The following is a 24,084-nucleotide window of genomic DNA, read 5'->3' on the forward strand; positions in this document are numbered from 1 at the left end:
ATCCAGATATAACAGACATTATTTGTAGTAATGTTTATCTTTGTTTATTGTTTGCAGTCTTACAAATAAAAATATAAGAACTGGAGAGAAATGCAAGAAATAAAATTGAGGACCAAAAGAGAAGAAATCCTCAAACAAAAGCATTTCTTCAGCCTCTCCTTTCTTCAGAATGTTAGCTATCTGTCTAGTTGTACAAGCTGAAACGAACTGCGAGGACAGAATAAGAGGTATATTTCCTGCTTGGAGGTGGCTGTGCAGACCCAGGACTGTCTCAGAACATTAGAATATTGTGATAAAGTTCTTTATTTTCTGTAATGCAATTAAAAAAAAAAAAAAAAAAATGTCATACATTCTGGATTCATTACAAATTAACTGAAATATTGCAAGCCTTTTATTATTTTAATATAGCTGATTATGCCTTACAGTATATTCAAATTTTTTGGGATATTTGAGTTTTCTTAAACTGTAAGCCATGATCAGCAATATTAAAATAATAAAAGGCTTGCAATATTTCAGTTGATTTGTAATGAATCCAGAATGTATGACATTTTTGTTTTTGTAATTGCATTACAGAAAATCACAATATTCTCATTTTCTGAGACAGTCCTGTGTGTAATGTCACTCTGCTGGCTTGGAAACAGCTCAGGGTCATCTTGGAAGAGCAGGAACATGTGAATCCAGAGACTAGATCTAGGAAATCTCTGTTCAGACTGGAGTAACTTGGAAACTGATACTTGGACATGCAGCAGAATATGGAGGAATGATTCAAAACTAAATTCCTGCTCAGCAATTATTTTCTCATGTAGCATTTTGCTTCTTTGCACAGTTAAAGGTCTAATGTTCTTGTTTGGTATCTGTGGACAACTTTTAGTAAAAAGAAATGTCAGCTGTTTGGTTTGGTCAACAGTTTTCTGGGTCTATTTTTCCATCAAAGAGAAAAAACAAGCCAGCAGTAACATCAGCCAATCAAACAGAGGGATCAATCAGAGCCAATTCCAATCAGCTGAAATCACAAACCACCTAACAAGAGAGCTGATGGCTTCCTTCTTCCCAGAGAAGGTTTGTGGACCATCCGGGCCACGCTTTTGGGATTCAGAATGTCTTCCAAAGCGGGCTACTCTCCTCTGCTGGGTGCATCACCTCAGGCTTGTCATAAGCTGTGTGACGTAGCTTTTCCCTCCAGTGTGAAAGGGCAAACTCTTCCCAGTGAGGCAGACGGTGGCGGGCAGTGTGAGTCCGGTCCACCTGACTACAGCAGCCCTGCGGGGAGCGCTCACCTGGGGCCGGACGGGGCAGAGGACAGTTCTGTCATGGACAAGCTGCTGCACAAGTGCCAGATCAGAAGCCAGCTGGCCAGGGAGTGCATGGCTGAATGTCTGGGAGTCTACATCATAATTGTAAGTCATTTAAGGGGCTGGTTGCATGAGGAAACCTTTGACAAATTATTAAGCAAATAAATTTGACCAGCATTGGTTTTTTTTAACTGATTATCAAGGGTTTTTACGTGGTTTCCTGTAAAAAAACAAAAATCTTTTTCTGCTGTCTTGAGACAACCTGAATGTGTAATGGATTACTTTGTGGGACTTTGGTCCGATCAAGAGACGGGTAGACGGGCAGTGACTGAGGGAGTTGGGACGGAAGAGTAAGATAATGTTTTTGCTGTATCTTTAACGACTATCTCAGCTGCCAACGCAGTGAACATTTACAGGTCAGATCATAAAAGATTCCTCAGAAATGGACTTTAAAAAAAGGAAACGCAGTTGAGTTCATGCAGCATAATGACTTGTTTTTAATTGTGGAGTGGATACTTATCAGAAAAAGGTTTATTGCCAAGTTTGTTAAACACACACAAGGAATTTGTTGTGGTGATTGGTGCAAAACAGTACAAATATAAAAGCAAATATATAAGAGAGAAAATGTATAAACAAAGATTTCTCCACAACTGAGACACCTCTTCTTGATTTTGTTGTGATTGCAGCTGTTTGGATGTGGCTCTGTTGCCCAGGTGACCACTTCTGAAGAAAGAAATGGCCAGTACCTGTCAATCAATCTGGGTTTTGCTCTGGGGGTAACATTCGGAGTCTTCGTATCTCGTGGGGTCTCGGGTAAGAGACTGTTAGACTTGGGGAAACTTTGTCCAAGGACCCTAGTTTTACCTATGAGTCATGAATTTAAATCTCCCTATGCCTTACTGTTTATTCACTGCTCAGACTACAACCTCTTGAGAGATTATGATGGCATGCAAATCTTTCTCACCTCAGGGTGACTATACAGGACTGCATTAGAAAATTAGAATATTGTGATAAAGTTCTTTATTTTCTGTAATGCAAGTCATACATTCTGGATTGATTACAAATCAACTGAAATATTGCAAGCCTTTTATTATTTTAATAATGAGCTGAGCCCCATGTGGAGTCGATGAACGCATCTGTTTTTAAGTATCACTGTTGCACAGTATTTAATGTCAATGTAAAGCACTTTGAATTACCTTGTGTTGAATCCTGCTATATAAATAAATTTGCCTTGCCTTAATATTGCTGATTATGGCTTACAGTTTAAGATTAAGATTCCCAGAATATTCTAATTTTTTGAGATAGGATATTTGAGTTTTCTTAAGCTGTAAGCCATGATCAGCAATATTAAAATAATAAAAGGCTTGCAATATTTCAGTTGATTTGTAATGAATCCAGAATGTATGAGGTTTTTTTATAATTGCATTACAGAAAATCACAATATTCTAATTTTCTGAGACAGTCCTTTTATAAGACAGACCAAAAAAAGCAGCAAATTAAAAAAACAACAACATTGCCTCTGTTTTCATGCTCATAATGTTTTGAAATGCCATGATGCAAGGTCTAAACTTCTCAAGGTTGCTGAAACCTTTTGCACAATGCTTTAATTTAAAAAATCCACTGGTATATTTAACTGTCAGACAAAATGTATAATTTCCAACTTTCCCTCTCCGTTCCAGGGGCTCATCTGAACCCAGCGGTCTCTCTGAGCTTGTGTGCTTTGGGCAGACATTCATGGCTGAAGCTGCCGTTCTACATCTTCTTCCAAGTGCTGGGAGCGTTTCTGGCTGCAGCCACCGTGGGCCTGCAGTACTACGGTGAGCCCCGTAGTCACAGTGAGCTGAACCACATGTGGAGCTGATGAACCCATCTGTTTTTAAGTATCACTGTAACCAGTACTCGAGTTGTAAAAAAAAAAAAAAAATATCAGGGGGGATGCTGGATTTTATCATATGGGGACAGATAATTTGTGCTGATTACAAATAATATAATATATTACAAATAATAGCAGTGACCAAAACACCTGCAGAAATACTGCAGGAATGACATAGCAGCAGTTAAATGCAGCCTTCTGTAAGCTTTAAATATCCACTGGGCTTACATCAAATACATCAAAACACAACAATAAAAAACACTTTTCTGAACTTATCAATATGACTCTGTCCTTCACAGGATAAGTAAAATGGATCACTGCAAAAACTCAAAATCTTAACAAGAATATTTGTCTTATTTCTAGTTAAAATGTCTCATTTTAGTAAAGAAATCTCATTACACTTAAAACAAGACTCATCACTGGAAAAAACTACAATTTTCACCTGTTTCAAGTAGATTTTCACTTAAAATAAGTAGAAAATCTGCCAGTGGAACAAGATTTTATTGCTTGTAATGAGAAGATAAATCTTGTTCCACTGGCAGATTTTCCTACTTATTTCAAGTGAAAATTTACTTAAAACAGGTGAAAATTGTCAAATAAGTTATTTTTCTGGTGTTATTTTTCTGGTGATGACTCTAAATGTTGAAATAGCAGTAAAACCACATTCATTGATGAAATGACATAAGGGATGGAAAGGGGGGATGGCAGTTTTACAGGGGGGATGATTTTGACTGTTTTTATTTCAGGGGGGGATGCCATTCCCCCTCATCCCCCCTCAACTCCAGTACTGACTGTAGCACAATATTTAAGCTCTCCGGCCCACAGCATAAGCTCTCGTTACTGCGTGTGATGCTTGGCCTCCCTGCAGACGCCATCCAGAAATATGGGGGGGGTCGGCTGACGGTGACGGGACCGACCGCCACAGCAGGAATATTCTCCACCTACCCGGCAGACTACCTGAGTGTGTGGGGGGGAGTTGTGGACCAGGTCAGTGTTGTTGGACACTTTTGGAAACTATTTGTATTTTTCATTTGGTTTTAATGTTTTGGTGCATCTGCATGTGTGTCTATTTAATTACAGTATTGTGTTTATAACGGCCTTGTTTGAATAAATATATGGCAACATTGACTTTTAAATAACATTTGCATATCATTATGATTGATTAAGCATTATTCTTTATTCAGATCCCCATTAGCTTCCGCTGCAGTGGTTGCTTATCTTCCTGGGGTCCACATAAAATCATACAGCACTAAAACAATACAAACATACATAAAACATACAAACATCAACTGAGACCTTGTCAGCCAAACAAATTTACATAAAAAATTGTGATAATTGTTTTACATATCTTAAACGATCCATGTACAGAGGCTCAGACAGAGTAATGATTTTAGTCCTAAATAAACACACAAGTGGCATTAGTCCTGTCGTGTGGTCTCTCCCATTAGTTTCTGTTTGAGTGTTCTTTTTAAATAGGTATTTGCTTCCAATTTGTTTAATACATGTAGATAATAAATTCCACTGGCTGGAAGCCCTGTAGATGACTGAGTTTTTGAGTTGATTTGATTTAGGCTTGGGAAGTCCAAGATGACCCATGCTGACCTGTCTAGTTTGGTAACTGTGGGTTGAACCTGTCCTTACCAGCTGATCTGTGAGAAAGTTTGGTTTTCCATCTATAACTGCATTCTGGATAAACATGAGAAGACTAGATGTTTTATTTTTTTCATTAGGTCTATGCCATTTCAGTGATGCTGATATACAGTGTAATCTGGCTACTATAATGGTAAATAATGACATTTCAAGTCAATAATTGTGTGTATCTTTTATATTTAAAATTCACATTTCATCTACAAATTAAGTACAATTTAAATCAGTAACATTTACTATTCATTTCTGAGGTGGAGGGGGGGTGTTGGAGGCTTGTTGTTTTGTTAGATGACTTTGGGACTAGTTAATAGTCATGTCAATCCTTAAAAGCACTCGAGTCAATCGTCAAATAGTGTAGAAATAGCGGTAGTGCAACTACAGGTACCACACATATTTGATCTCAGCTAATTGATAAAAACATTTAAAGTTGGTTCACATACAGGACTGTCTCAGAAAATTAGAATATTGTGATAAAGGCCTTTATTTTCTGTAATGCAATTTAAAAAAAAAAAAACAAATGTCATACATTCTGGATTCATTATAAATCTACTGAAATATTGCAAGCCTTTTATTATTTTAATATTGCTGATCATGGCTTACAGCTTAAGAAAACTCTATCCTATCTCAAAAAATTACAATATTCTGGGAATCTTAAGCTGTAAGCCATAAACCATCAGCAATATTAAAATAATAAAAGGCTTGCAATATTTCAGTTGATTTGTAATGAATCCAGAATGTATGACATTTTTGTTTTTTAATTGCATTACAGAAAATAAAGGAATATTCTAATTTTCTGAGACAGTCCTGTACAAGACATCCACTGTCTGTGTGTTATTGTGCTGCAGTTGAATACAACCTCATATGGAAACTAAGCAGCTGATGGTGCTGATGTTCTACAGCTCACACAAGATGACAAAATAACTAGGTTTTTTGTTTTTGTTCTCGGTCTTGAGCTGAACTAGTCTTGGTCTTGACACTCTCTGGTCTTGGCAGTTTCTTGGTTTAGGCGGTTTTGACTACAAGTCTATGGACCATCTGCCTCAGCTACAGAGACGAGGGGGACATGGCTTTAGTCCAGCCCGTGACCTGCGTGTTGACCTCCACTCTTCCAGGTGATCGGCAGCGCGGCGCTGATGCTGTGTGTGCTGGCCCTGGGGGACCAGAGGAACACCCCCGTCCCTGACTGTCTCCAGCCCGTCCTGGTGGGGGGGGTCGTCCTGGTGATCGGCATCTCCATGGGCTCCAACACGGGCTATTCCCTCAACCCGGCCAGGGACTTTGGACCACGGTTGTTCACGTATATCGCTGGCTGGGGAGCGGATGTTTTTAAGTTAGTTTATTTTTTTTAAATTTTCTTTCAATATACAGGACTGTCTCAGAAAATTAGAATATTGTGATAAAGTTCTTTATTTTCTGTAATGCAATTTAAAAAAAAAAAAAAAAAAAAAAAAAATTCATTATACATACATTCTGGATTCATTGCAAATCAACTGAAATATTGCAAGCCTTTTATTATTTTAATATTGCTGATTATGGTTTACATTTTAAGATTCCCAGAACATTCAAATTTTTTGAGATAGGATATTTGAGTTTTCTTAAGCTGTAAGCCATGATCAGCAATATTAAAATAATAAAAGGCTTGCAATATTTCAGTTGATTTGTAATGAATCCAGAATGGATGGCGTTTTTGTAATTGCATTACAGAAAATCACAATATTCTAATTTTCTGAGACAGTCCTGTATTGTGCACCAGTAACGTCCTCCTCCCTGCTGCTTGTTCTCTCCCCAGGGCTGGAGAAGGCTGGTGGTGGGTTCCCCTGGTGGCCACGTGTGCCGGGGCTCTGCTGGGGACGCTGGTGTACGAGCTGATGGTTGAAGTCCACCACCCTCCCCTGGCGTCCGACTGCCAGATCTCAGGCCAGGAAGCCAATAAGGCCAAAGCCGGGCTGGAGCTGGATGGGGAGTTGTTCCATATAAAATGTTAAGCTGTTAAAGAGGGAATGGTCATTTCTATGCTACAGCTGTCCTCGTCTAAGGCCGACTTATTGGTACCAGGAGGTTGAGTGTTAAATCAGTTTGGTAGCGCTACTTAATTGCAGAGGTGTCAAAAGTATTCAGTTACTCAGGTAGAAGTATAGATACTAGAGTTTAAAAATACTCCTGTAGAAGTTGAAGTATCAACTCAAGTTTTTTGCTCAAGTAAAAGTATAAAAGTACTGGTTTCAAAACTACTTAAAGTATAAAAGTAAAAGTAATGTAAGGGGGAAAAAAGCCATTAAGGACAAAAGCCATTGAAAATTAATGTATCTTAGTATAATGCAAATATATTAAAGAAGCATATATGTGTACTATTGAGCATTAACATGTGTTTCAGAGAGCAGGAGATATGATGACTAGTTGCCTATAAGTATTGTAATGGTGCAAAAAGTCAAACTTCAGAGGCATGTTATCATTTATCCTAACCTTTATTGGAATGTACATCCAAGTTTAGTTGCAGGAATCTGAGGGAACGGATGTAAGAACAAAACTGGACAAGAACATCTGAAACAACCACAACCAAATTCACTCTATCCGGATGGAGCAATTTAACTGGATAGTTTTTGTTTAAAGGCAGAAATGAAATGGAGTAACGAGGCTGTTTTTAAAATGTATGGAGTAAAAAGTACAGATAATTGTGTGAAAATGTAAGGAGTAAAAGTAAAAAGTCGTCTAAAAAATAATTCCTCCAGTGAAGTATAGATAACCAAAATTTCTACTTAAGTAAGGTAACGAAGTATTTGTACTTCGTTACTTGACACCTCTGCTTCATTGCTTGGCAACCATTGATGAATTGGTTTGAATTTCTATGAAACTTACTGACCTCGCTGAGCTATCCAAGTTCCTGTGAGGAGGACTGGAACGATCCTACTGACGTTGTGAAGCTTGTATTAGGAGCTAGTGTTTAAAGGGCTAAACTAAAGGATGCCACGATGGTAAAGAGAATGTTTTACCGAGCTTTGCATCAGTTTAACCATGCACGGCTGACGATTAGTCCAGCAGAGGACGGGGAAGTGAAACGAGTCTGCTGCAGCTGTCTGACATATTATCACATTTATTTTCAAACAGCACAAAAGTGTATGGCATTTCAGCAAGCAGACCACAACCATGGAAAGTAAAATGACATAGTTCCACTATTAAGCCATATAAATATGATATAACATATAAAAGATACAAATAAAACCTTTTTTAAAAAATCCACTTTTGCCTCCATCACGTGACCTTGAAGGCTGGGAGATTAAGAAAAAAAAAAAGTACAGCTAGCACTGATCCTGTAGATAAAAAAAGAACCATTTTCATACACAGTAAGACGACACATCCCCCATCTTCATCCATTTTTTTTTTTTTTTTAAATTACACTTTGCACCTAATTTGGGGGATGGGGAGTTTTTTTTTCTTCCTTTTTTTTAAACTTCAGTTTTGAGAAAAAGGGGAACAGTACAAGTACAAATACTATATGTATTCACATTATCATAGCAAGTTGCTAAAATCAGAATGCTTTCTGTAAGTGTAATTATTTACATGGCAAAAACTCGTACACAAACAACAGACGGGGAGTCTGACCTGTTCTAGCTTAACGATTAACATCACACAGTATTCACACAACACAGGCTACAAACCTTCAACCTCGTCTCCTGAAATGCTTCTCTAAACTCGTGTGTTGCACTCGTTTGGTGCAAGGGACTCACAAATGCCAAAAGCAATGTGTTTTTTGTATAAATAAATATTATAGCAATATATTAAAAATAAAAAAAAAAGTGTCATTGTTCAAACACTCCCCTTCATGCTTCCGCTGGAGGCGTTAATGCTGATCTAAGGGTCTGGAAACTGAGCGTGACCTTTTGAGGGCGAGCAGCATGAATTTAGCGTCATGTAGAAAAAAAACCAAAATGTGGCTGCAAAACTGGTCAGAAGTGCAGCGGGAGGCGTACGTGTCGGTTACATTTACAGACAGACATGTGGCTACAGTCAGTGCAAAGAGAAGAGTGGTGGAAATGAGAGGACAGGGTGGATTAGACACAGTATGGCTGATATAATAATAATAAATGCCTTAGTTGGGAAAGTGTTTTCTCACAAGTCTACCCACGGGTGAGTTCAGTAACGGGATCAAACATGCAGTTACAATCTCTCAGAGGAGGTGCCGTAGAGCGTAAAAGTTTGTAGTTGCTATAAAAGAAAAGTCTGCACGGGAGCAGCTTGTGTCGTCAACATTCATTTTTCTGCAGCCCTGGGGGCCCCGGGGGGGCTGGTCCCCTACTGGGGCTTGTCCGTCTTGTGTGCGGTGAGGAAGGCCATCCCGTGGGTCCTGAAGTGCGTGTTGAGGTCCGAGGCCTTGTCGAAGCGCCGGCCGCACACCTTGCAGTTCAGGTCTCCGTCCTCGCCCGGCGCCAGAGGGGAGGCGGACGGGGATCCGTCCGGGGAGCCGTGGGCGTGGGCGGGGCCGCGCTCGGCGTCGCTGTGGGTGTCTCGCACCCGGTGGCTGATGAAGCGGTGCCTGCTGAGGGAGCCGGCCGAGGCGAAGCAGACGCCGCACTGCAGGCACTGGAAGGACGCCGTGTCGCCCCGGTGCTGCGGGATGTGGCGCTGGAACTCCGCCCCGTCCTCCGTGGAGAAGCCGCAGGGGACGCAGCGGAAAACGTTGTCTTCCTCCTCTAACTCGCCGGGGGCCGACGACGTGGAGGCGATCGACGCCCTGGTTCTCTTGGCTGGACCGGCGCCCCCCTCCTCCGTGGGGGTTTCCTCCTCATCTCCGGTCCTGGTCGCGGGAGGGCGGTCCTCCCCGTCCTGCTCGGAGGAGCTGCCGGGTCCCTCTCCGCCCGTGGCCGCTCGCTTCCTGGTGAGGGGGGGACCCTGGGGGGAGAAGCTGCACTTCACACACCAGCACCGCGTCCTAATGCAGTGTTTCTCAATCCTGGTACTCGTGGGCCCGTCCTGCTTGACTTACAGGACTGTCTCAGAAAATTTGAATATTGTGATAAAGTTCTTTAATTTTTGTAATGCAATTAAAAAAAAAAAAAAAAAAAGTCATACATTCTGGATTCATTACAAATCAACTGAAATATTGCAAGCCTTTTATTATTTTTTAATATTGCTGATTATGGCTTACAGTTTAAGATTAAGATTCCCAGAATATTCACATTTTTTGAGATAGGATATTTGAGTTTTCTTAAGCTGTAAGCCATGATCAGCAATATTAAAATAATAAAAGGCTTGCAATATTTCAGTTGATTTGTAATGAATCCAGAATGTATGACATTTTTGTTTTTGTAATTGCATTACAGAAAATCACAATATTCAAATTTTCTGAGACAGTCCTGTAGATGCTACTCGGCTTCAACACTCCGTGATACAAGTTCCTGTGTCATCAACAGAGTTGTGCAGACCTTGGTGACAAGCTAATGATGACCATTAATTAGAATCAGGTGTGTTGGTGCAAGGAAACATCTAAAACATGCAGGACAGGGGCCCAGGAGGACCAGGATTGAGAAACACTGTCCTAATTGCCATACTACATTTCATTAATTAAAACAACACGCATCATGCATTAAGAAATGACTCATTCTGCTTTGAAAGAGTCTTTTAACCCTTGTGCTGTCTTTGGGTCAAAATGACCCAATTCTTCTATCCTTCTTTCCTCCTGCCATGCTCTCTCCTTCCTTCTTCCTTTCCTCTTTTCCTCCTTTTTTACCCTCCTTTACTCCTATTTCTTCCTACCTCCCTTTCGTCATTCGTTCCTTTATTACCTTCTTTGCTTTTCCTTCCTCCTTTCCTTATCTTCTCCATTCCTTCCATCTTTTTCTCCCTTCCTTCCATCTTTTCTCCCTTCTCCCTTCCTTCTTTCCTCCCTTCCATATTTTCTCCCTTCCTTGATTCCTTCTTTTCTCCCTTCACCCTCCCTTGACCCAAAGACAGCACAAGGGTTAAATGTACTTTTGTGTGAACGAGCATTGACAGCCCTGTTGGTAGATGAATGTGTGGAGGAGACTCCAGGAGACTCCAGGACACTGGATACGAGTTGACTCACATGTCCATCAGTGGATCTGTGATGAAGCCGAATGTGTTTGTCCAACAAGAATCGGCTGCCAAAGGTGCGTTTACCCTCCGTGCAATATCTGAAAATGAATTACAGGATTAAAACGGCTTCCAGAATTCTTCACACTGGGTTTTAGCATTTTTTTGTTTACTCTAAAGAATTACTACCAAAATATGTAACAATAAAATAAAGCTGTGACTGCCCCCTGGTGGTCAAACTATGTCATAGTAGCACTTTCAATGGTGCAGATTTGAATTAATTTGGTATTTGTTCACAGCAATGTCTCCACAGTTTACATATATGATCACCACACACTTGCAACATAATAACTCATATTTCAAGGGAATTATTATAGGTCAAATGTATATGTGTTGAACTATAGGAAAGCTTACTCACTGGCAATGGAAGACTCTTTTGTTGCCCTCGTGAATGACACGCTCATGACGTCGCAAGCTGGAAGATGTGCTGAATGTTCCTCCACAAATACGACAAGGGAACTGAGGAGCCGACACATCAGGAGGCAAGAATATTTATTTAAAAAAAAAAGTTCATTTTGTGCTCTAATGATTATGAGGTCATTTTTCATCATGATACAAGTACGTACACTGCAGAAACCCAAAATCTTACCAGGAATATTTGTCTTATTTCTAGTTAAAATGTCTCATTTTTAATAAAAGAAAATCTCATTACACTTAAAAAACGACTCATCACTGGAAAAAAAAACTATTTTCACCTGTTTCAAGTAGATTTTCACTTGAAATAAGTAGAAAAATCTGCCAGTGGAACAAGATTTTTTTGCTTGTAATGAGAAGATAAATCTTGTCCCACGGGCAGATTTTTTCTACTTATTTCAAGTGAAAATTGATTTGAAACAGGAGAAAATTGTCAAATAAGTTATTTTTCTGGTGATGACTCTTGTTTTAAGTGTAATGAGATTTTTTGACTAAAAATTAGACATTTTAACTAGAAATAAAACAAATATTCCTGGTAAGATTTTGAATTTTTGCAGTGTACAGTACTTAAAGAATAACCCAAAGAATAAATGAGAGAAATGCCCCCACCTTGCCATGCTCCATCTTCACGTGACTCAGATAGTCGTCGTTGTCGGTAAAGGTGGTCTGGCACTGGGGGCAGGTCCACTCGGTGGGAGCCGCCGCGGGGGCCGCAGCGTTGGCCCCCGGGGCCTCGTAATCCTCGTCCCCCTCGTCGTCTTCGTCCTCCTCCTCCTCTTCCTCCTCCTCCTCCTGATCCCGACCCCAGTCCTCGCCGTCCGAGGTGTCTGGTTTTCCGGAGGATTTCGACTTGACCCCTGAAGGGCCGGACGTGTTGGCCGGGGCGGAGGCGGCGTTGGAAGCATCGGGCTGAGACTCCTGCTTGGCTGAGGCTCCTCTGTGAGCAGTCTGGAACCAAGAGGAGGATTATTACAACCCACTCTAAACGGATTCAGCCAGCAGTATACGTCGCCATATTTCTGAGCAGATCTAATTACTGATATATTGTACTTGGTATAGAGTCTACTACATGGGCACCAATGAGGAACCTCGCTAAGGCCCATCCAAGATTTGATGTATGCTTTTGCTGACACCACATTCATTGTAAAAAATTAAATGAAAGGGCAACGTATAAAAGGCAGATGACTAACTCCTTATTTAGTGTGAAATAAAGCAGCATCTATTCCAGTGCTGGAGAAAGTGCGGTAATATGTCAGCTGGTCATTTTCACATTTTTTGGGAATGTCCAAACATATCTTCCTATTGGATAGACATAGTGAAAGAGATCAGATCTATAATCAGCTCAGAACTTATTTTCAATTTTAGTGCTATACAATTAGGAAATGTACCAACTGGACTGAATAAACAGGACAGATACCTCTTACAAATACTGTTAGTAGCTAGTAAAAAAGCAATAACCAGAAAATGGCTGAGTAAAGATTCCCCTACAATCCTTGAATGGATCGAAATAGTTAATGAAATCTATAATATGGAAATATTGACTTTTTCTTTGAGACATGCTACCAAGAAAGGTGAAAAATACTGGGAAAAATGGAAGTCCTATTTGAACCCGAAATGATTTTCTGTATACTGGTATGTGTTTGGTAGAAGAAATATGCCATTGCTCTTTGTATTTCCCCTCTGCACAAAAAGAATGGACTTTTGAGTTACGAAAGAATGGGAGACATCTTCCTTGGTAGGGAACGCTTAGGATCAACAAGAAAAAGAGTGAATGATCTAAAATCCTGTAGGACCCCAATCGGCACACATGGACACTAAGGTATGGAGCTAGAACAGTCTCATAATTCACAAATGCACAGGACAAGTTTTACAAATGCACGGACCGATTTGCAAATACACACACCGTTTCACACGTGCACAGGACAAGTTTTACAAATGCACAGACCGATTTGCAAATACACACACCGTTTCACAAATGCACAGAACAATTCACACGTGCGTAGGACAAGATACACAAATGTATTTTTGATGCACACACAAATATAACCTGATTTACAAATGTTTTTTTGTCTGTGAGCTGCGCTGGATTTGTGTGTGAGTTTTGAGACTCCCCTGACGTGACTCGATGCACAAATAGGTTTTTTTTAACACGGAAGGATCTGCAACCAATCAGATTAAAGGGGCGGATACACCTGCTGTTTGAACTGCGTCAGCGCTGTTTATTTGGAGTTGGTGGAGTAAAGACAGCAACAGGAGATAAAAGATAAATAAAGGATGAAGAGGAGATCACTGTTCTGATTTTCTTGAGATCTCGGTAAAGAAAACAGCGCAATCGGAGATGGTTTGTCGGGCCGTTCAACCAGAGCCGTCGGGAGACTGGAGACTCTTAGTCCTGCCGATGCAGCAACTGATGATGAGAAACAGCAGAGATTTTTCTGTATTTGAACTACAGGTGTCTTTCAGGAGAACGAGCCTGTTGACGGGGGTGCATATTGCTGCAGGTCGTTCTGGCTCTGGCCACTAGCGGCGCTGGTCCCGGTCAGACCAGCTGACCACAAGTGACCAGACGTGGAGGTCAGAAACAAGCAGCTGTTATCCTCACATTTATGATGTGACGTTTCCACCACACAGAGACAAACGTGTCAAAACAGCGGCGGCAGATCAACACAGTCCCGGTGCAGATAGAGTCGTGCATGGGAAGATGCAGCGGTGATGATGCTGGTCGGGGTTTAGTCCACCGATCATCAAACATCTGAGCTGGATACAGAGGTTCTTCGGTTATCAGTCGACTGATACCAACTTTACTCCAGATATTTCAGTAAATTAATCTCCTGACATGCGCTGCTGCTCCACCTGGCGCTGCAGCTCGTCCCCGTCAGGCAGCGCAGCAGCTCTCTGCTGTCTGTCTAGTTCTGAGCTGAATCAGCGGGACAGTAATACGTCGTGAAACCAAACAGAGCAAATATATAAAAATCTCCACTGTTTCTCATCATCAGTTGCTGCACCGGCAGGACTAAGAGCTCTCCAGTCCCGACGGCTCTGGTTGAACAGCCCGACAAACCATCTCTGATCGCGCTGTTTTATTTACAATCACAAGAAAAGCAGCAGTGATCTCCTCTCCATCCTGTTTATTTATTTTTTATCTCCTGTAACTGTTTTTTATCTTTACTGCACCAACTTGAAATATTAATCACTTTTCTCAGTGAACAGCGCTAACGCAGTTCAAACAGCAGGTGTATCCGCCCCTTTAATCTGATTGGTTGCAGATCCTTCCGTGTTAAAAAAAACCTATTTGTGCATCGAGTCACGTCAAGGGAGTCTCAAAACTCACACGCAAATCCAGCGCAGCTCACAGACAAAAAAACATTTGTAAATCAGGTTATATTTGTGTGTGCATCAAAAATACATTTGTGTATCTTGTCCTACGCACGTGTGAATTGTTCTGTGCATTTGTGAAACGGTGTGTGTATTTGCAAATCGGTCTGTGCATTTGTAAAACTTGTCCTGTGCACGTGTGAAACGGTGTGTGTATTTGCAAATCGGTCCGTGCATTTGTAAAACTTGTCCTGTGCATTTGTGAATTATGAGACTGTTCTAGCTCCATACTAAGGACCCAATATATTTTGATAAAAATGTAACCCAGACCCATCCGATCTTGTTTCTACAATATGCATTTCCACACACCTGTGATGACCCTGTCTGTCTTATGTTTTGTTTTTGTTGAAAAACTAAATAAAAATAAAATCTAAAAAAAAAAAGCAGCATCTATTCGCCCCTCCTAGAATCTGTCAGGTTCAAATAACACACCTTAATATGCTCCATCATGGAACCTTTCTGAGCGTAGAGCTTGGTGCAGTCAGGACACTTGAACACATGCACTTTCTGCTTGGCTAAATGAGTGTCGAAGTGCATGTACAGCAATGGTTTTTGGGTAAAAACAGTATCACACATCACGCACTTGTAGATCATCCTGCAAATAGAATAGAAATAGAATAGATTAGGGACTTGAATGCAGAAGGTGACGAGGGATTGTAATGATGCTTGCGCGGGACGGTTGCTGTGGCGGGACGGGTGTGCGGTACTTGGCCTGTCCTCCGGTCAGCGTGGGGTGCTGGGTGCTGATGTGGCTCTGGGCGCTGGGGGAAGACTTGAAGGCCATGGGGCAGCTGGGGCACTTGTGGAAGACCTCGCAGTGAGCAGTCTGGATGTGGGACTTTATGGAGTTCAGCCCTCCGAAAACCACCTGGCAGCTCGAACACCTGGACAAAGATTTAACATTTTATTATTCACATTTGTTTTAAATAGGCTGAGATGCTGCTTGGTTTCTCTTTAAAGAATCACTTCAAACTAATAACTATTATCTATTATCAACTAATCAACTTAATTATTTTGGTCAAGCAAATGTTTTCCAGGGAAGAAAAATGGTCATTTACAGGGTTCAGACACATTTTAACCAACACATTTCCATGACTTTCCCATGACTTGGCAGTAAGTTTCCATGACTATACATGACCTCTAAAACATCAATGTATGAATGAAATATAGTAATAAAACTATGTAAATAGTCACCACAGTGGAAGAACCAGGGACAGTACATATTAATAACATTTTCATGTAAATATGCTAGATTATAGCCAGTGGCTAATTTGCATCTTTAGTCCCTGGGGCAGGTAAAAGAAGGTTCCAGACACACATACATTAAATACAGTCCAAGAAATTATGACACACAGCAGTAAAATACACTAAAAAATACACAATAGAAGAAAACACAATAAAATACACTAAGATGTAATATGAGTGCAGACTTGATTCTCTAGAAGCTTGTTCTTAAGTGTTTAATGAAGGAGGTGAGGGTGGGTTTGTCTCGTATGATATTTGGTACTGTGTTCCATGTATGAGATGCTCAGTATGAAAACGCTGACTGCCCAAAAGCATGTTGTAGTATATGTTGTATAATAATCTAATATAACTGTAATAACTGTAATAATAACTGATCTGCATGATGCGCAAGATGCTAGGAACGTCACGCTTGAGAACGCACGGGTTTTCTATACGAAATATTTATTGATCAATTTTAAATCTACCTTATAGGCTGTTATTACTAAATTTTATCATTAAGTGAGAAAAATAAATTCCATGACTTTTCCGAAACTTTTGGGGTGAACTTATGTTTCCAAAACTTTTCCAGGCCTTGAAAATGACATTTTCAAATTCCATGACTTTTCCAGGTTTTTTCAAAACGTATGAACCCTGCATTTACCAATTTTATTTAAATGCCAACATTTTTATATCCTTCAATTAGTTCTTTGTGTATAAATGGTAAAAAGCTAAAAACACTGAACGATAAAGAGTTTTTATTCAGTCATTTGGGATCATTATTACAGCACCAACTTGACTGTAATTCATTTAAAAAGGCTATCTTGTTCTGAAATGCTATGTACTTACAACTACCAAAAAAAAACGGTATGCAGTTCATAGGACTTGGTATAAACGCAGTTTTAAAAGCAGCATCAATGGTGCAAAACATTAGACGCAGCCCTTTATTGACAAGTGTTGTGATTTGTGCGGAAACAAATATGAGCAGCGTCTTGGCACCTGTAGCCGATCCGCCTGGCGAAGTGCAGACAGGCCTCCTCCAGGTGAGTCTGGAAACTGGCCTGCCTGGCGATCCCGCCACACTCCGGACACACGTGAGGCGCTCGGTGCTTGTGGATCCTCTGGTGGGCGGACACTGCACACGAGTTAGGGAGCATCATGGGCGGGGAGCACTGCGTACACGTCTGCAAGATTCAAGGAACAAGGAAGGAGTTCAGTGCAATGAATGACTACGTTTACATGCAGTCAAAATTCAGGTTATTTCTAATATTCCGGTTACTGAAACATTCGGAATATTCCGTTTACATGGTAATTAATCATTCGGGATATCTCGATCAAACCAGCGATGCACGGAGAACATCATGACGCAATTACAGTCATTTCCGCTTCTTCTTCCTGTATCCAAATTCAAAACAAATGCTGCTTCGCGCAACTTTCACTCACCTTCTTTTAAATATCGTTAAACCGGTACTTTCTACCGTCTACAAATGCAGAAATGTTCATATCCTTCATTACATTTATGAAGTGATTAGTCTCCTCCTGGTCTTGGTTTCTCCGTGTTTATAAGAACTTCCTGGACTCAAAAGACCAGGATTCCTTGTGAACAGAGCATGTGCAGAAAACAAATTCATGTTCCGTTTGATGGGGATATTCCGTTTGGTGTTTACACGACCCAATATTCGGGTAAAATGAGTAACCCAGGGGTCATATTCGGGTTTTTAAAAACCCGAATATGAGCAAATTCGGGTAATTCAAAGGGGTTATTGGTGTTTACATGGCTGTGCAAAACAAGGTTATTGCTAATATTCGGGTTTTAAAAGTAGGCCTGTGTTGAAAAAAATCGATTTCCCAATTCTAAATCGATTCTCATATTAATTCCTAAAAATCGATTCATATGTCTAAATATCGTTTTTTTTTTCTTTTCTTTTATTTATTTATGTATTTTTTTTCCATCATTACATTACAACTTTTGGTTACTTTTTTGTTTATCCCCAAAAAAGGAATGTTTTGTTGGACACGAGAATAACTGGTGCCATGTTTTTGCCTTTAAATATGTTTAAAGGTATGAAAGCATTAAAGTGTTTATAATTGCATAAATAAATAAATAAATATATAAATTGTCTATATTTCATTACTTTATATACTGTCTTGGGGTTACATTTGCAAAAAATGCTAAAAACCAAATGCTCAAAAATTAAAAACCAAAATAGACCGAAAATGGAACCAATAAAAACGGAATGTGGGAAAAAATAAAACCGATTTCATTTCGTCTCTGTTTCCTCCCTGGATCTGTTTGGTAATTCTGACCCACGTGATGTTTCCTAAAGCAGTTCTATCAGCATTCTGGGAGGTGATTGGTCCTTACAGCATCATTAGCTGCAATACTTGCCGTTTAATCTCAATATAATACTGTGGCAGGGTGGAGGAGGTGCAGCCACTCAGGCTGACGGGACACAGGTGTGGCTCGTCAGCCTCTCCACCCTGCCAGCCTTATAAGAGGAGAAGCTGCTGCTGAGACTGTTGTTCAGACTGGAGCTGCTGATCGTGAGGTGCTGCTGGGTCGTGGTGCTTGTGCACATGTGTCCTGGGTGTGAGGTTGAGTGAATAAAGGGTTCTGCACTAAACTCTGTGTCCTCTCAATCCTGTCGGTCGGGCCCCCGTAGCACTAGCCTTGCTACAAATACTAGTAGTAATATTTTGCATAACTACATTAATATAATTCAACAGCTCAAAAAACAGTTTCAATAACACTAACCCAAATCAATATCGGAATCGAATCTTGATAATCGATTCTGAATCTTAAGAATCGGATCGATTCTTGACATTTGAATCGATCCCCAGCCCTATTTAAAAGGGTTATTGACTGCATGTAAACGCAGTCATTGAAATACAAGGGAAGTATGAAAGAGGGGGTTGCATCGTCTGCGAGACTCACGGAGTTGGGAGCGCCGCGGATCTGCTGGAAGTGGGTGACCAGCTCGGTCTTGCTGGAGAACTGCGTTTGGCACTCGGAACATTTGAAGTTGTTGTACTGCAGCCCCTCGGCCTTCTTGCAGGGCAACGGCATGAGCGCCTGGGGGCCCTGGGGTGTGCGGCGGACCGGCCGCGGCTGAGCCGTCGCTGGAGACGACGAGTCTTTCATGGGACTGGAGTTGGCGGCGGCGACGGGGGCCCCTGGAGCGGCAGAGGGAGAAGAGACTGGAGGAGAGGAGGACGAAGACGAGAGCAAGCCTGGTCAGTCCCAGGGCGGAGAACAGAGAAGACAAATGGATAGCAGTCAGTGAAGATGAGTGTTGGGGTTTGTTTTTGTTTTTAAACCGGCTTTATGTTATTTTTTCCCATGATGCATCAATCGACAAAAAATTAGCAGCGATGAGTGACTTACTTTTACTGCAAAACAAATCTACCTACGGGTATTAATAAAGTTAACTTGAACTTAAGGTTGGTCATCTTCAAGCAAAGTAGCAACCTTACTTTTCTTGTTTTAAAGCAGCACAATGTAACTTTCAGCTTTTGTTGAGTTTGGCGGCTCCTTTGGACAAAAGCGGTAGTGCTTTACCAGAAAGATCTACATTTCCCATGAGCACCAGGGGGACTTCTTCATAAATTAGTAGTCCAACATACTTACTGACAAAATAAAAAAATACTTTATAACCTGTGAATAACTGAATGCCCATTCCTTATATTTTGCAGATCAGCCCTGCACAATTTTACAGTTCTCAGGAAAAATACTAGAACCCAAGACGAATCCCCTGTATGTGAAAACATTCTAATGTTGATTCTTATTGAACATAGAACTCTACATTTACATTTGTATCATAACAATTCTGTCTCTCTTGTCGGACATCCCTCCTCGTCTTTCAGCTCACGCCAGCGAGTGAACGCCGGGCCAATGTTTATTCTTGTCCGGGCATTTAGCTTGTTACTCTCCCGCTTTCTTTTTTCACCTCCTCCGATAAAACTTTTATTTTCTTCGTTTTTTCTGCTGCTTCGGCCATGATACCAGCTTCTGCTGAGCTCTGCGCTCCACGTCCCGCCCAGCTTTCGTCAAAAATGTGTAGTTTTTTAGTGTGGAAGGTAGGCCTGTGTTGAAAAAAATGATTCTAAATTGATTCTCATATTAATTCCTAAAAATCGATTTGTATGTCTAAAGATCGATTTTTTTTTTTGATTAAAAAAAAAATATATATATATATATTTTTTTTTCCATCATTACATTTTTGCCTGGTGAACTTTAATCCCAGTAGTTTTGAAAACTCCTAAACTAAATGAACTTTTCTTTAGAGAAAATTCTGGACATTTCAGCTTAACTAAAAGTTATATTAGTTAAATGAAGTTCATATTATCTATATTTACTGTAGCTTGTTTGGTTTCTCTGTTATCGGACACGGTTTGTCATGAAATACCTGAAAAATGCCGGGTGCTTCATGTCCAGCTGTGTCTGGTGACAGAATAAATCAGACAAGCTAAAATAATTTGTTTACTGCTTGAGCTGTTGCAATTTCTTTCTTTTTTTTCCACTTTAAATGGATATTGAAATGCCTATTTGAGTTATTTATTTCTTAGTTATTTCACAATAATTATTGTGAAATCATTATTTCACTAGTTATTTTACAGTCATATAATCCAGGAAACACTAACCCAAATCAATATCGAATCGGATCGAATCAAATGGTGATAATTGATTCTGAATATTAAGAATTGTAATCGAATCGATTCTTGACATTTGAATCGATACCCAGCTCTAGTGGCAGGGTTCCTACCATGCTCCTCAAAGTTACATAGTGCCAGTGAAGGCGATACAGACCCCTCAGACCATGACAGAGGTTCATTAAACCTGTTGGAAGTTGATGTTCCATCACAATGACTCTGGAAATATTATATTAAGGTGGAAAAGTTACATAGTGCTGCTTTAATCACCCACTTCACCTCTACTTACCGCCAATGGGTGTAATGTCTTGCTGGCCAATCATCTGCTCCACAGTGACAGGCCTCATCACCAGGTGCGAGCACTGCATGACCAGCCCACGCTCCTTATGTTCCCGCGCGTGCAGCAGCAGGCTGCACTTATTGAAGAAGGCCAGCCTCTTAGCACAATGGTTGCAGGTGACTTCGATGCGGAGGGAGCGCCGGTCGTAGTGCCGCGCCAGGCTGCGCTCCAGGGCGAAGGCGTCCCCGCACTCCAGGCAGCGGTACCCGGTGGCGGGGAGTGGGAGACCCCACTCGGGCGGAGGGGGAGCCGACAGGTCGGGCTTGTAGCTTGGCAGAAGGTTTTTGCTGTTCAGTATTTTGTTGAAGGCCTCCACCAGGCTGGACTGACTCCGGGAAATCACCGCTCCCGTGCTGTTGACGATGGAGGCGGGTTTGTTGGCCTGGAGCGCGGCGCCCGCGATGGGCCCGCCGCCCCCGTTCGCCGTTTTGTTGGTGGCCGTGCGTACGCTTATCCCACCGGTAGCCACTGAAAACTTTGGGGAGGAAGACACGGCGGGCGTTGCGGGAAGGGCGGCGGACTTCGTGATGCTGACCGCGGTGGCGGAAACCTTTGGCTTGTCAGACGAAGCCATTTTGTTTTGGACTTTCGTGGCGGCGGCGAGCATGACGCTGCTGGCTGCGAGTGTAGACACCGGCAAAGCGTTCAGAGCACTTACTTTCTGGGAACTTGTGACGTGGCCGCCAGAAGAGTCCGCTTTTGAGGCTTTGCTTCCCAACACCTTACGTTCTCCAGCTTGACCTTTAGCGTCTAGGCCTTTCCCTGCAGCACCACCTTTAGGCGCCACCCGGGTCACCGTTCTGGTGATTCCACCTGTGGAGGTTTTAATTGTTTTTATCCTGACTTTAAGGGGTCGGGATGGAGCTCCGGAGGCCGCCGGCGCAGCGACGCCCGATTCTCCTCCAGCACTGGAAACGGGCTTAGGTTTATTATTATCCAACTCCATACTTTCCTCACTCATCCTCACAGTTTCTCCTTTGTCCGTTTTACCATCCACAACCCTATCTATCCCATTGCCCACTTCCATTTCTTCCTCCTCCTCTTTAGGTTCCCGCAGTTCTGGTGGCGGTGGCGTGGGGGCCATGGCGGGGCTGGAGCATCTCTTAGTCGCAACCTGAGCTGCCGACTTTGGCATCTCTGGTTCCGGACTCTCCGGCGAGTCTCTCTCTTCGATGACGTGTTCTGGATGCCGGTCCTCCACCTGGGGACTGTCCGTGGAGCCGGACAGGGGGGCCGACGAAGTCAGAGACGATCCTAAAGGAGTGCTACCGAGTTTAGGTTGAGGGTGAGCGTCTGACTTGTAGTGTCGACTCAACTGAGTGCAAGACGGCGAGTCGGGGTTCTCCTGGATCACCAGCGGGCTCCCCAAATCAGGGTCCGAATCCTCCTCCTCCAACTGCTGGTGCTGAAACCCAGCAGAGCTCCCTTTGGGAGCGCCGTTGAAAGGCTGAGACGAGTGGAGTGGGTTTGAAGAGGGCACAGAAGGTGACGCTGAAAGCAGAGGCTTGGAAGGCGGAAAGAAGGGTGAAGCCGGTCCAACGGGCCCGCCGGCGGCCAGAGGAGACGACCCGGCGGACAGAGAGGAAGATGATGGTAGTGATGCTTTGGCGCTGTCTGGTCTCTCCTGGCCCGTATCCTGCTGCTGTTGGTGCTGCTGTTGCAGGAGCTGCATCTTCCTGGCCCGGCCCACCGGGTCTCCAGATCCCTGCGCCACAAGTGGCTTAAGTCTGTTAAAAATGTTGCCGCCCTGCTTGTGGGACTTGGCCGTACTGGCCCCGGCTTCTTCCGCGGACACTTTAGGGGTGCTCAGTGACCACGGGGCTCCGTTAGACTGGCCCTGGCTCAGTGGAGCGGACACACCGGATGATGCTCCGAAACCATTGTGGTTTACTTGCTCAGACTCAGCCATCCCAGCCCCAGCGGGACATGCACCCAGTCTGGGACCCACATCCACCCCTGCGATCACATCAATAGGGTCTTGATCAGTGTCCACTCCCTCGCCTCCATCTACAGTCTCATGGCGGACTTTGTTCTTCACAATTACACTCACGATTGAGGTGTCGGCCTGCTGGGGGTCTGCCGGGGTGGGCGGCCTCAGGGACGCCCCGACGCCCCCCACTCCGTCCGGCTTCCCCAGGTGAGGAGCCCCGGCGGCCCCGGGGGGTCCCTCGGCGTCATCCGGGGCCGACTGGATGGCCTCTTTGGCATCTATGTCAGGAATGTCAAATGCCGCCAGCAGGTCATCAAAATCTGGGGTCTTCATGTCCCCCATACCGGGATTTGACTCCTGTTGAAACACACAAACACAAGCTTTGGTCAGGACTTAAACACTAAATTCCAGCTTGAATTTCCCTGTGAAATACGTGGATCATACATGCAGGTTTTTCCTCAAAGCAGTGCCAGTCCCAGTCCCCTCGGGTGAGTTTGTAGCGGGTTTGAGCTGCAGGTTTTAGCTGGATGTGCTGGTGCAGCTAACGCCGTCCCTGCAGCCAAACCCTCCCCTCTCGCAGACTTTATCACTATGAATGGGGGGCATGCGCTGCAAACGGGGTTTCACCACCAACTACGCTCTAAGGAGATGACTAAATGTGACAAATGCAAAGAAAAAAAGGCGTGTGTGTATCGGCGGTTTGCGGTTATCCCCCCCCCCCGGGAAAGGACGGTGTGTGCGGTGCGAGGCTGCAGCAGCACCGAGGGTCACCGAGCTAACGCGCTAAGCGTCGCCATTAAAGGCGACTTCTCCGGGTTTGGCTTTGACAGCGGACACGGCCCGGGGTTTTATTGGGGCGACGATGTCACCAAGAAAAAAAAAGCATGACTGGGATGGGGGTTTTGACTTTAATATTTGGTGTATTTTTGATTGTTTACCTGGATATGCGATTCCCGACTATCCTAGCTCGGTTTTCAGCTGAAACTGCGGCGCTTCCCGTCACGTGACCCGGGATCGACCAATCAGAGCGGCGCTGGCGCTTTGGGAAAAATGCATGGATGGAGGATGCTACAAAAACGACACGTATGTTTATTTTTACTCATAATGACCCTCAGACTCGTTTTAAGCGTCTTGTAATGACAGGGCTTGGATATTGAGACAACGGTCGCCGTGTTTAGTTTAGTTTTTCCCCAATGTTCCTACACGAGCCAATAATGACATGAGTATAAACACA

General features: G+C 42.7%; 2 protein-coding genes and 1 non-coding gene across 5 annotated transcripts; 1 reads left to right on the forward strand and 2 right to left on the reverse strand.

Annotated features, from left to right (window-relative positions):
• Positions 1-1,097: 1,097 nt before the first annotated feature.
• On the forward strand, positions 1,098-8,971 carry aqp10b (aquaporin 10b). Its single transcript, XM_061742310.1, has 6 exons — positions 1,098-1,397; positions 1,979-2,105; positions 2,972-3,109; positions 4,034-4,152; positions 5,925-6,142; positions 6,602-8,971. Exons 1-6 carry the CDS (start codon positions 1,098-1,100, stop codon positions 6,795-6,797), a joined length of 1,098 nt encoding a protein of 365 aa, XP_061598294.1. The 3' UTR covers positions 6,798-8,971.
• Positions 7,315-23,923, reverse strand: znf687b (zinc finger protein 687b). 3 transcript variants are annotated; one of them, XM_061742305.1, is made up of 10 exons: positions 23,789-23,923; positions 20,870-23,207; positions 18,866-19,128; positions 16,930-17,114; positions 15,417-15,593; positions 15,142-15,304; positions 11,944-12,282; positions 11,279-11,379; positions 10,874-10,961; positions 7,315-9,699 (listed from the first exon to the last, which is right to left on the reverse strand). In XM_061742305.1, exons 2-10 carry the CDS (start codon positions 23,190-23,192, stop codon positions 9,103-9,105), a joined length of 4,236 nt encoding a protein of 1,411 aa, XP_061598289.1. In that variant the 5' UTR covers positions 23,193-23,207; positions 23,789-23,923; the 3' UTR covers positions 7,315-9,102. The 3 variants fall into 3 exon arrangements, with proteins under 3 accessions (XP_061598289.1, XP_061598287.1, XP_061598288.1); XM_061742303.1 differs by having other exon boundaries at positions 18,866-19,161; XM_061742304.1 differs by lacking the exon at positions 23,789-23,923 and adding an exon at positions 23,295-23,691 and having other exon boundaries at positions 18,866-19,161.
• LOC133461656 (small nucleolar RNA SNORA13) lies at positions 12,377-12,514 on the reverse strand. The gene has a single exon (XR_009784214.1). It is a non-coding gene; the product is annotated as a small nucleolar RNA SNORA13 (small nucleolar RNA).
• Positions 23,924-24,084: the final 161 nt, after the last annotated feature.

This window comes from Cololabis saira, chromosome 15, assembly GCF_033807715.1.
Source record: "Cololabis saira isolate AMF1-May2022 chromosome 15, fColSai1.1, whole genome shotgun sequence".
NCBI classification, from domain to species: Eukaryota; Metazoa; Chordata; class Actinopteri; order Beloniformes; family Belonidae; genus Cololabis; species Cololabis saira.

Coding starts and splice junctions, on each gene's coding strand:
- aqp10b (XM_061742310.1), top strand. CDS start 1,098: ATGTCTTCCAAAGCGGGCTACTCTCCTCTGCTGGGTGCATCACCTCAG. Junction 3,110..4,033: donor CGTGGGCCTGCAGTACTACG/GTGAGCCCCGTA, acceptor GCCTCCCTGCAG/ACGCCATCCAGAAATATGGG. Junction 4,153..5,924: donor GGGGGGGAGTTGTGGACCAG/GTCAGTGTTGTT, acceptor CCACTCTTCCAG/GTGATCGGCAGCGCGGCGCT.
- znf687b (XM_061742303.1), bottom strand. CDS start 23,192: ATGGGGGACATGAAGACCCCAGATTTTGATGACCTGCTGGCGGCATTT. Junction 15,305..15,416: donor CTGACCGGAGGACAGGCCAA/GTACCGCACACC, acceptor TTCTATTTGCAG/GATGATCTACAAGTGCGTGA. Junction 12,283..15,141: donor CCATGATGGAGCATATTAAG/GTGTGTTATTTG, acceptor TCTTGGTTCCAG/ACTGCTCACAGAGGAGCCTC.